The sequence below is a fragment of the Dysidea avara genome, chromosome 3, assembly GCF_963678975.1.
Source record: "Dysidea avara chromosome 3, odDysAvar1.4, whole genome shotgun sequence".
NCBI lineage: Eukaryota > Metazoa > Porifera > Demospongiae > Dictyoceratida > Dysideidae > Dysidea > Dysidea avara.
In genome coordinates, this window is record NC_089274.1 from 41,742,120 (window position 1) to 41,754,785 (window position 12,666).

General features: G+C 37.4%; 2 protein-coding genes across 2 annotated transcripts in view; both read right to left on the bottom strand.

Annotated features, from left to right (window-relative positions):
* LOC136248518 (E3 ubiquitin-protein ligase rnf213-alpha-like) overlaps positions 1-12,666 on the bottom strand; it is a 226,598-nt gene that overhangs the window by 186,733 nt on the left and 27,199 nt on the right. The window lies entirely within an intron of this gene.
* Positions 5,354-6,684, bottom strand: LOC136251032 (uncharacterized). The gene is made up of 2 exons (XM_066043413.1): positions 6,143-6,684; positions 5,354-6,067 (listed from the first exon to the last, which is right to left on the bottom strand). The coding sequence occupies exons 1-2, from the start codon at positions 6,610-6,612 to the stop codon at positions 5,671-5,673; spliced, it is 867 nt and encodes a 288-aa protein (XP_065899485.1). The 5' UTR covers positions 6,613-6,684; the 3' UTR covers positions 5,354-5,670.

Sequence of the window (12,666 nt, forward strand, 5' to 3'; positions counted from 1 at the left end):
TTGCAGGTGAAATGTGAAGTAAGAATTTTACTTTGAAAAGACAACTAGTAAAGTTATTGTTCCTCTACATATCGACGGAAATTAACACTTACAACAAACCACTAAATAATCAGCCAATTTCAGCTTTAAACCAAGAATATCAAACAAGACCTTCCGTGCTAGTATATGACAATTAGGGCTAAAATGAATATACCGAATATTCAAATTCGTATTCAATTCGAATTCGTTCGAAGCACTTATTGTAATTCAAAACTTCGAAATTACAGTAAAGATGGTGGACACTAGTAATGAAGAATCTTTGTCAGTCTCTACAACTTCAACAACATCAGACACTGCACTAGAGATGTACTGATAATCAGATTGTTGATCGTGAGGGTGATCAGATCGGTTGCTGATATGCCTTCCATATGCCTTCCATATTCAGTAATAATGGGCACAAACGCTCTATGAATCGAATAGTTTGCATGGCCAGCTATGAAAAGCCTTTTTGCTCTCTACAAACAAACAGAAAGCCCCTCTACACTATTCTATAAAATGCTAAGTTATGAGAAGCCATAGGACTGCACATGTAAGTACTGCTATTAGTGTTAAAATATTCTTACCCAGAACAGTAGCTGTTAGCTACACTTAAGAATAAAAAACTGTACTACAAGAAAACTAAAGTGATCACCTGTGTATAACGAGGTGGATAACAGCCATCTTGGTAATCAATCAAAACACGAAGTAATTAGGACAAGGGAGGATGTATTAAAATATTTGTGGTGGCTAATTGGCTTGGTGTGTGTAATAAAGGCCACACCACCATAGGTGGCTGTGCATCACTTCTCTTTTCTCAATGCTACAAATCATTAGAATATACATCATGCAGTAGTAGCTACACCTGCAGTTCTATTTGATTTACACTTTACAGAATATACAATAATTTAATCAGTATATAATCAGTATCAGGTACAAATTAATTGGATGTCAATACAACTGAAAAATCCTTATTGGTACACCTCTAGTAGCTACATCATCAGACACTTTAATTTCATTTCAAAAGCTGCCTACTGAAGTTTTAAGATATCAAATTTTGTGTGTGTGCTCTATTTAGTGTTTTCGACAACATAAGCAATTCTTATTATAATTAGTACTGTGGTTCATGAGAGGAAAATGGTAATGCTGAAATTGATTAAGGTGGCACTAAGTTCAACCGCACAAAACAATTTGTTTCAACCCACGTGCTTAATGAGCTATTTATGGGTGGCCCAAAACTTCATTAGTGTACAACTTAATCTACGCCTACAAAGCTGTTGTGTTAGCCTGCGGCGCTTTAGTTTAGCACACAACTAGCATTGGTACCAGTCCTACGTGCAGGACCATGTCACATTTTCACATTAACCACAATAACCTACATCAATAATATTATGCAATAGGAATGAAGCATTAAAGATCATGTTCTAAAGTAGTGATATCTTTGCAGGAACCTTATCCCACCATCATGCAAGCTTAATAATGTGAACATGGGGTTAACTAAACAGCAGAATTGCATGTAACTTAAACCAATAATTACAAGACATGTGCAAATTATGTGGTGCTGTCCTATCATGCAAGCGCTGTACTAACGTAATCAACAAAGAGTAGTTGTAGCTATACTGCAAGCAAAGGTTTGACTTAACACACAGGTGCATAGTTCCTGGCTAATTGTTTTTATAATTTAGGTAACATTACAAAGAATTGGAGTTACAAAGAGAAGGCACTTACTCTAACAGAACACATTAGACAAACACACAGACAAACAAACATACACCCAGTTTTGTCAGACCACCCAGCTATTGTTGTTAATACAACTAACGTTATTCACACTTTAAAACTATTAACTTGTCACAACTCTAGTTACTTCACTGGCGAACAGCAACAGCTGCCATTGTGTGATTATTGTTATACAGCCTGACTAGCCACACGATCTTCTTTCTCACTAAATAATTTTAAAATTATGCACCACAGACCATCAAAATTTGGTATAGGCATCATGTAAGTGTTACTCTATAATAGCACGCTTCGAATTTGTGATTCGAGCTTGATGGAGTAGTTGGCCAATGTTGTAGTCCACAGGTGCGCGTTTTCTCTACTTTGCATGCTGTTATCAGTAACAAGGAAAGTGTAGAATTGCTCTACAAAGTGAGAAATGGTTGGTACCGAAGTGGTTTAGCGCTAGGTTGTTCATTGGCCAAGTTATTTAAAAAGTCGGCTTGAAATTTCTGAGTTATATAGGTGTTAAGTGAAGTGTTATTATTTTTCACGAAACTTCGTATGCTAAATTAAAGCACCACAGACTATCACAACAGCTTTATAGGCGTAGATTAAGCTGTACACTAGTGAAGTTTTGGGCCACCCTAAAATAGCTAATTAAGCACGTAGGTTGAAACAATTTGTTTTGTGTAACTGGACTAATACCACTGTAGCTATGTACATATTTCTGGCTGGTAAAGAAAATATCAAAGACAAATGCTGCTAAAGGATCAAGAATGATATATGCTATAAAATAGGAGGAAGCACCCCACACCAAAATCAAAAGACTGAGATAGGTAAAGCAACTGAAGTTCAGAACTGGCATCTCTGCAGATATGGTGGAAGAGCATCAGCATTTGGTTTTTCCTTTCCACGTCTCCATTTGTGGCATAATGGATCACTCTTAATTTTAGTAGCAACTGACAAATCATGCTGTCCACACTACAAGAAACATGTTGAATGTTGTAAATTGGAAACTCCAGTTAATGCTCACCAGTCTTTCTAACTAATGCCTCCCTAACTACTTTACTAGCTTCTACAGTAACTTAGTTTAAATGTGCATGTAAATCAAATTTAATCCCAGGCTTTTCTGAAGGCTACACCTATATTTACAGCTTCTTTTGGTACAGATTGTTACTAAGAGGGTATCAATTTATAATATACCTGTGCCTGTTACAGTAACTTGAATTAGATTTTCAAATTTTTGTATCAAAACGGTACGGTAGTACTGTTTAAGTAGGAGCCACCCCAAAAATTTTGCATGTTGCCTAAAATTCCAACTTTACAAATTATCCTAGTGACATCTTGCATGATGAAAGTCACCTTTACAGAATAGTACTAGTTCATTTAATGTATAATACAGCATTAAATATAACAACACTTATAGGTGGCTGGATATAGAACTTTGCACAGCCACCATTCTATGCCACAATAACAAACTCACCAGTGGGATGAGCCTTTTGGGGATCTGACAAGTGTAGGCCCTCTGTGCCTTGTCTTTTCTTTTATCTTCAATCAGGCTGCTTGTCTTCTTCTCCATCCAACGAAACCATATCAAGGCATTAATTTTCCATATCCACACTTTCTTTCAGCAGCATATTTAGATGCCACAGAATTATTTCAAAGCTGGATTTCAGAAGCGCTTCAGTCCCAGCGCTACTATAAGAGGTTATACTAGCTAGATATCTGCAACTTCGTGATTGGGATCCCGTTCGTGATAGGTTTGTGACCACACCCATCAAATAAAGATCTAGTTGGATTAATAGCGATAGAGTACAGAGACCATACTTCTTAACAATCAACAGTAAACAAGATGACCTCACCCCTTATTGGTCTAGCTGGCTGCACACACCCCTTGGCTGACTCGAGATACTCAAATACAACAGTCACTCTAATACAACAGTCATGTGTGATATTCTCACAAGTTACACTGTAGCTAGCTGTGCTACAACACAAAAAACTAAACAGACTAGTATTTTAAAACATTGTTAAGTTAAACAAAACAGGGATCTATGCAATAAAAGTAGTGAAACAAGAGATGAACGATGGTAGTACGGTGGGAAAGTCCCTACGTTGGCACATTAGTTATAACAATTATTTTGTTCAATGCCACCAAAGTAGGGACTTCCCACTGAGCTATGCTGTAATACCACCATTCATCTCTTGTTTCACTACTTTTATTGCATAGATCCCTACTTCACTTTTAAAAAAATAACAATGTTTTAAAATATAATATTTTTCTAGCATAGATTGCTCCTCAGCCTCCTCACCTTGATATTTATGCAGTAATAGCATGTACATATGTACAATGAAGTTTAACTTGTTAATAAAGTTAATGGAGGGAAATAATTTGTGCATGCATGTGTAGTAACATTGCAGCTAGCAAGCATAGGAGAGTATATAAAGGCTATGCACCATGTATGTAGGATGCCTGCTTCACAGCGCTAGTGGTAGTATAGAACAGTAAACATTACTTGGAAAGTGTTGTGAATGCATCAGCAGGAAAATACCACTGTACTGGTTACTTTAACTGTGTAGTCAATAGAATAAAACTCAGTCACCTCCCAAAGTCCACCCCCTATAGTCTGGCTGTTAAACATCAAAAAAGGGTCAAACCTTGAAGAAATTGGTATAGAAACAATTTTGGTATCAAAAGAAGTGGAATGTTTCAGACAACAACATATCCAAAATCCACCACAATGGCATTCGGGGAATTTAATTTATGACTATTTATATTAATTAGCCTGACTTCAGTTTTTCAACATGAACTTGCACCCATACTTGACTTGTTTCATCAAAAATTCCAGCATTAATGTACAATTTGTTTAACATTATTGCAAAATGTCAATATGCATCTTTCATCATTATTATTTTAGAAGATACGTAGCTACCACGTGTGTGGCTAAAAGATATGACATAATGGCCTATGTATGTGTGGCATAGCTGGAGTGCTCCGCATGCAGGTCGGCTATACCAGACTAGTACACACCTAGCAATGGTGGAGTTTTGTTTTGTAATATTAGGAAATGATGTATGATTAATTACTACAAGTGGAACAAAAAATTAGGAATTTTCAATATGAGTAGGGATCAAAGTAATAAAAAGTACTGAAACAAGAGAGATTATCTACCACCTGAAGTCATGCTAGTACACACGTAATCGCTACTTCAGTTGCCAAGATTTAAGATATAATGGCACTGAAGTAGGGATTACGTGTGTACTAGCATGACTTCAGGTGGTAGATAATCTCTCTTGTTTCAGTACTTTTTATTACTTTGATCCCTACTCATATTGAAAATTCCTAATTTTTTGTTCCACTTGTTTGTGTACTTTTTACAAACATTGCATGAATCTTATTTTTTTATGTGCATGCAGTTTCTATTACACAGGACACTAAAGTTACTATTTCTTCAATGTCCATGGTTTGCTAGCTATGTTATAGAGTCATTGCTTTGATACCACATAGCCTAAATATTTCAAGGGGGGAATTTCAATTTTTGCTGATTTTGAGGTTTTGGAGGGTTATCAATGAAAACTTCATCCTTGAAATATTTAGTGCCCTATAGCTACATTACAATTGAGATCAAAAATATTCCCTCCTCAAAATATTTAGGCTATGCAGTATCATACAGTTATTATGATAATATTTTTTGATGTTCATGATCACTGCTTCTCTTAGCACTGTAGATGTTAGCAAGCAGGTTGCGTATGACAGGATGGTGAACTGCAGCCTGCCTTAGAAGCCTCAGACGACTATTACAATATCCAGAAGCACATGGTAGGGGATGGCCCATAACATTTTGCACTCCCACTTCAGAGGCATCACCGTCATCATCATTACTTTCTGTTGCCCATCCATCATGAAGCGTTTTCATCACAAGACATCATGAAACGTTTTTGTCACAAGTTATCATGGTCAACAATTGTAACCTCTTCAGGAGCTGAGAACTTGTAGGCAGTCTCATAGTAGTATGGCTCAGAAGCTGAAGAGTGTAATTGTATTTCCAAGTCATCTTCACTGACTAGTTGGATACCTGAAATTTTCCTAAGACTTCTTAAAAGTACCCCAACACTGGTTTTCCTAGTTGACAGTGCTTCATGCATGAGCTTTCTGGATACTATTCTACAAGCAGTCTTTTTCCTGGTGGTAAGTGACATTTCATCTACAATGGAGTAAAACAGTTCTGTAAATCTATTGACAATTGCAGAGCATGTTTCCTTCTGCTGTAAGAGACCCTCGATCATGCTATCCACACACGAATGCATTTGAGATTCAGTTGGCGGCTTAAGCAAGTACCTATAGCAACAGAAAGAATACATAAAAGTGACAAAAAAATTAAATTAATTAAGGAATTAAGTGAAACAACATTACCTGTGTTTAGATTCTTTGCACAGTTTCTCAATATTAGAAAAGTAGTACTTGCTGGTTGAGGATCTAGTAGCAGCACGGGATTTGGCAACATCCTTGCGGTAATGTTCTTTAGTGCTCTCTGCAGAATCCACACGAGAATTTTCCAAGTCTTGATGGTAGTGTTCCCTTTTCTTTTTTGCAACTTCAGTGCGAGACTTTTCCAAGTCTTGATGGTAGTATTCCCTTTGCCTTTCCGCTGACTCAATGCGAGACTTTGCCAAATCTTTGTTAAATGATGTTTTGGTGGCTTCAGCTGATTTCTCACGCGACGCTGTTACATTTTTGTAGTACTCATTAGCATGACGCTGTGATCGGCATTCACTGCTGTACTTGTCCTTTCTCTCTGAGAGTATAGACTCTCTATGAGCTTCATAGTACGCCCTGTTATTCTCCTTCTTTCTACTCTTCCGCACCGCTTCCTTCGAAGGCATTGCCACACCCAATATTGCCTCAGAGAAAACACACAAAGCAATAATAACCACAATACCCGTAGCTAACGCTATTTTGCTACGGATTATTTCTAATATCGCTCAAATACTTGAGGTAGATACGTTGTTTACAGCAAAGAAATGCGTTTACAAACGTAAGCAATATTAATTTTGCCGGTTAACTTTGCCAGAAACAAAAGATATAAGTCGCTAAATATATTCACTTACACGTACAAAGCTTCCCGGTTGTGAACAGCTCGCTCTTCCTGCTCAAAATCAACTTCGAACTTTCAACCACGTGTATTCGAATATTTTACCACGAAGATTATGATTACTCTATTTAGCGAGCACTCTTATTGAAACGGACGGCGCCGTACATTGAAGCCATTTGTGGAGTTATTAACACTACCTGTAGTGAATCCAGGACGATGGCGACATTAAAGAACGATGAAAGGTAAGACCCTAGCGCAAGGATTGTATTTCTATCGGTGTAGGAAAGGTTTAATCTATAGGCAAAGCGAGCCGTTTTCATGTAAGAAGTAGGACTGTAGCTGTTGCCATCTTCCCGCTAGGCCTGGCTGAAGGCATCAGTTAGGGAGTCAGTCAGTAGAAAATTCGATCAGATAGAATTTTTTTTAAAATTCGTGGAAACTCATAGGATGCATTTCGTGCCGTTTTGAAGGCGAAATCGTGCTTCACTTTTGTAATACAATACTGCTGAATCGCCGAGATGGTTTTGCAAGTCTGCTTTTGGTGCGTAATTTTTTGGCGGGAAATCATGAACCTTGACGATCCCTACCATTAAGTACTAGCGTACTTAATGATAGATATAAGGCAGCCTTACAATGTTAAAGTGACTCTATTGCTGTGTTAGGTCTTTTGTTTTTGTAGTCTTCCATCATGCAATAAAGTAATTCAGTTTTTGCAGTATAAATACAGAGCGCAATTTGTTGTTTGTATTAAGTGTTTGAGTTTAGTCCTTGACGATCCCTACCATTAAGTACTAGCGTACTTAATGATAGATATAAGGCAGCCTTACAATGTTAAAGTGACTCTATTGCTGTGTTAGGTCTTTTGTTTTTGTAGTCTTCCATCATGCAATAAAGTAATTCAGTTTTTGCAGTATAAATACAGAGCGCAATTTGTTGTTTGTATTAAGTGTTTGAGTTTAGTTGAGCTTATTAAAGTGCTTCAAACTTCTGAGAGCTACACCAGCTTAGCACTTGATCACTGACCTAAAGCTTTTATTGTAAGGTAAGCTGCTGACTATTAACTATCTATGTAGTAATGATCATTAATTAAATCTGCTCTTAGTGCATGTTGCTAGTTTATTCTACCTGTAATTTTGTATTAATTTTGTATTAATTTTTGTGTTATAATCAACAAGTAAACTGCATTAAAATTTAGTAGCTGGTTTGAAGTTGTGTACATTTTGACTGTTGATCAAGTTTTATCATACTTGAAGAGGGATCTTCAGGAGCAGTTAGCACAATTGAAGTAGACAGTTGTGTCATATGCAAACAAGGATTTTAAAATGATAAAGCTATCACAGTGACAGAAAAGGGTATGATGAGCCTTATCAGTTTCAGTAAAGTTGAACGCTGCATTCCCACCTTACTGAATGTATTAGTCAGACTCCTATTGGAAAAGTCTTAGTACATAAAAGCTGCGGTCGAGATTATACCAACCAAAGAAGGGTCACTTGTTGCAGGAGTGTTGAGGAGGATCAGCTTCCACAAGGAAAGAAAACTGCATGCTATGTGGGGAAAAAGCTAAAGTTGATGCTCACCACCCAGAGAGAAACAAAATACACAATGTTACAACACTTGCTATGCATGATAATCTACTAGAGTGTTGTGACAAAAGGGGTGATACATGGGCATCTGAGGCTCAAAGACGTCTGTACGGCTGTTTTGACTTAGTTGTAGCAGAGGCAAATTACCATGCAAATTGCATGTTATTCATGATTTTTGCTAAATAAAGGAAACACTTTATCAATAGAAAGTGTTCCAGGTAGGTCTGAGGACAGAAGGATGTTGCATTGGTTCCACATGTTGGACCAGTGGCTTGAATCAGAGGCTGATGCCGAGCTCTATACACTATATCAGAATTGCATGACAAGATGAGAGAATTTTCTGGAGGATCTGACATTTACACTTCTAAATGGCTAAAACAAAAATTGCACAAACATTATGAAGGCTGCATATTCTTTGCAGAGGTTGAGGGGTGTGGTTCTGTTTTGTGCTTTAGAAACATGGCAGGTTATACTATCAATGACAAATGGTATTCGGAAAAGAAACACAGAAGAGGAAACACAGCGCTTGGTAAGTGCTGCAGTTAAAATCGTAAGGGCTGAATTTAGGGAAAGAATACATTACACAAATTAAATCATACCCCACTAATGAAGATATTGCTAATGTTATTTGAATGGATATCATGCCATCTGCAAACATTCCTGGCGATTCTTACTTATACAATCTGAGCATAACAGCATTGGTCATTCAATTATACAGCCTGCGAGACCAAAATCTGTTACAACCCTACACTATTTGGCATTGGTGTTGAGATGGACCATGTGTTTGGGTAAAGGTGGCTTGTAAATGAACTGTCACAGCTAGGTTACTCCATCAGTTATGATGAGGTAAACAGATACAAACAATCTGTTACTCAGAGTGAAAGCCTGGATAACTCGTTTGCAGAGTACCTTCCCGGTACTTTTAGCCAGTGGGTTGCAGATAATTTTGACCACAATGTAGCATCATTAGATGGTAGTGGTAGCTTGCATAGTATGGGAATTATCTATAGCTGTTTCAACAATCAATGAATTACAAACTCCATACACTATGCCATTACAGCTATACTCTAATCTTCTCTGGCACTGTGGACAGACATTCAGCCATACTTAGAACAACTTGGTCAGGTTTTATGCAGACAGACAACCTTTTCTAACTGCCATGGTTCTTTTTCGCAGATCTGAGGTGCTCCTTCTGCTCATTATTGATTTGAACCCATCTGATGATAACTGCATTACATTCCACATTGGTGTACATCCAAAGTCAAGCTGAACAACTGAATATCCCAACACCATGTGTAACATTTAATCAGCCATTGTGGCTCAAAGCAGTTGAAATAATACGAGCAAGATCACCGAATATAGTTTGCAGGCTTGAACATTCTGCCCTGATGCTATAGACCTCGCCATTTAGACATGCTATAGCTTTCTTCATATGTTAAACCAGGCGCAAATCCTAAAAACATGGGAATATGGGTAAATGATTCCTTCGCGCACTATTCTGCATAACATTATGTAATTGTCTGTTCATCTGTGGTGTGTTTCTAGCATACTAAAGAGATTTTTGAAACGATAACCATGTAGTCTACGCAAGAGAAGGATAAGCAAAGGTAGGAGGTTAGTTACGAGATTGTAGTGCAACTTTTCTATAAGATGGACTTTTAGGCCATGTGTGTGTTTGCGCATGCGTAGTTGTAAAGCACCTGAAAACCAGCCCTAATGTATGTTGCTTCAATTATAAGAAGACTAGCAGTGTTTATTGTATTATAAGGAACATTAGGACAGTGTTTGCTAGTGTTACAATGTTCTCACAAAGCTGACAGTCCGATTTTTACTAGTTATGGCTTTTTTTATTTATTTATTTATTAATGCTTTACAGCACAAGTGCTGAAGGTCTGTAGGACACCTGGTCCTACAGCCTGCTCAAAGACTTTAGCTACTTAAGGTGTGTTTGAAAAGTTGGAGAAAGGAGAAAAAATCCTTTATAAGATTCTTGTGGTTACCGTTAGGCAAACAGAAACTGCATAATCAAATTCCTTAGACAATAGCAAACAATAGTATATATAGTTTTATGGTAATTCATTTTACAGTTTGTGAAATATATAGAATAACATGGTCCCAGAAAATGTTGGCAGCAAAAATTTTTAATAAGGAATAAAAAAATTTCCCCAAAGTGGTTTTTGGTGGACTTTGGATATGTCATTCTACAAAAAATTCTGCTTCTGTTGATACCAAATTTTCTTCTATACCAATTTCTTCAAGGTCCAACCCTTCAACAGCCGGACTAATAGGATTAGGAGACTACATTGGAAAAGAGTATCTAATCCAAAACAGCCAAGCTGTAAAAAAAACTGTGTGGCCCTCAAAAAGGCTATGGTGAAAAAAGATGTGAAATCCAAGGTGGCGGCCAAGAAATGGCTGTGATGGTAGGTTAATGGTAAAAATTTTAATAACGACAATTCAGGTGAATTTTTGTGCCGCTTGCCTTTTTGAGGGCCGCACAGTTTTTTTACAGCTTGGCTGTTTTGGATTAGATTTCATTTCTTTTTGTATTTGTATACCCCAAAGCCGGCCTATGGCCGGCTTTGGGACTTTTTAAAACTTTTTTTTCTTTTTTTACCACAGGAAGAAGAAAAGATGAAGTAGAAAAGATGAAGTAGATGTACTTTAAATATTTTATCAGTAAATGTACAAATTATATATATAATACATATATTGATTACAGAAATCTCCATGGTGGTTTCTTTGTAACTGAACACTCTACAAGGTGACTTCTTCTAGATGCTCTCTCTACAGGGTGAATTGTTTGTAGCTGAACGATCTACAAGGTAACTTCTTCTAGCTGATCTCTCTACAGGGTGATTTGTTTGTAGCTGAATTCTGTACAGGCGATTTGTTTGCAGCTGAGCTCTTTACAGAATGGTTTCTTTGTAGCTGAACTCTCTACAAGGTAACTTCTTCTAACTGATCTTTCTACAGGGTGATTTGTTTGTAGCTGAACTCTCTACATGGTGGTTTCTTTGTAGCTGAACTCTCTACAAGGTAACTTCTTCTAGCTGATCTCTCTACAGGGTGATTTGTTTGTAGTTGAACGATCTACAAGGTAACTTCTTCTAGCTGATCTCTCTACAGGGTGGTTTGTTTGTAGCTGAATTCTGTACAGGTGATTTGTTTGCAGCTGAGCTCTTTACAGAATGGTTTCTTTGTAGCTGAACTCTCTACAAGGTAACTTCTTCTAACTGATCTTTCTACAGGGTGATTTGTTTGTAGCTGAACTCTCTAAATGGTGGTTTCTTTGTAGCTGAACTCTCTACAAGGTAACTTCTTCTAGCTGATCTCTCTACAGGTAGAAGTTTGTAGCTGAACTCTCTACAGGTGATTTGTTTGAAGCTGAACTCTCTAAATGATGGTTTCTTGTAGCTGAACTCTTTACAAGATAACTTCTTCTAGCTGATGTCTTTACAGGGTCACTAGTTTGTAGCTGAATTCTCTATATACATGGTGGTTTCTTTGTAACTGAACTCTCTACAAGGTAACTTTTTCTAGCTGATCTTTCTACAGGGTGATTTGTTTGCAGCTGAATTCTGTACAGGTGATTTGTTTGTAGCTGAGCTCTTTAAAGAATGGTTTCTTTGTAGCTGAACTCTCTACAAGGTAACTTCTTGTAGCTGATGTCTCTACAAGGTAACTAGTTTGTAGCTGAGCTCTTTACATGGTGGTTTCTTTGTAACTGAACTCTCTACAAGGTGACCTCTTCTAGCTGATCTCTCTACAGGGAGATTTGTTTGTAGCTGAACTCTATACATGATGGTTTCTTTGTAGCTGAACTCTCTGCAAGGTAACTTCTTCTATTGATCTCTCCACAGGGCGATTTGTTTGTAGCTGAACTCTCTACATGGTGGTTTTTTTGTAGCTGAACTCTACAAGGTGATTTCTTATAGCTTAACTATCTCTTTCCCTAGTTGCATGAACTCCCTACAAGGTAACTTCTTCTAGCTGATCTCTCTACAGGGTGACTTGTGTGTAGCTGATCTCTATACAGGTTTCTTGTTTCTAGCTGATCTCTTGAATTCTCTTCAGGGTGACTGCTCTATTAGGATGACTGCTCTATTAGAGTATCTCGATCTCGCACTTGCTGCACCAAGTTGGATTTCGTGTTATAACTCTGTGGCTTTAAGTCTGATTCTTCTACACCATTGATGATCCTTTCTAAGATGATTACTCCATCTGTACAACGATTTTCAAAGCATTACACCAAGCGCTTT

Excerpts from the sequence above, each read along its gene's own strand:
- LOC136251032 (XM_066043413.1), bottom strand. The coding sequence starts at position 6,612 with ATGCCTTCGAAGGAAGCGGTGCGGAAGAGTAGAAAGAAGGAGAATAAC. Across the intron at positions 6,068-6,142 it reads TGCAAAGAATCTAAACACAG|GTACTTGCTTAAGCCGCCAA; the intron begins GTAATGTTGTTT and ends CTGTTGCTATAG.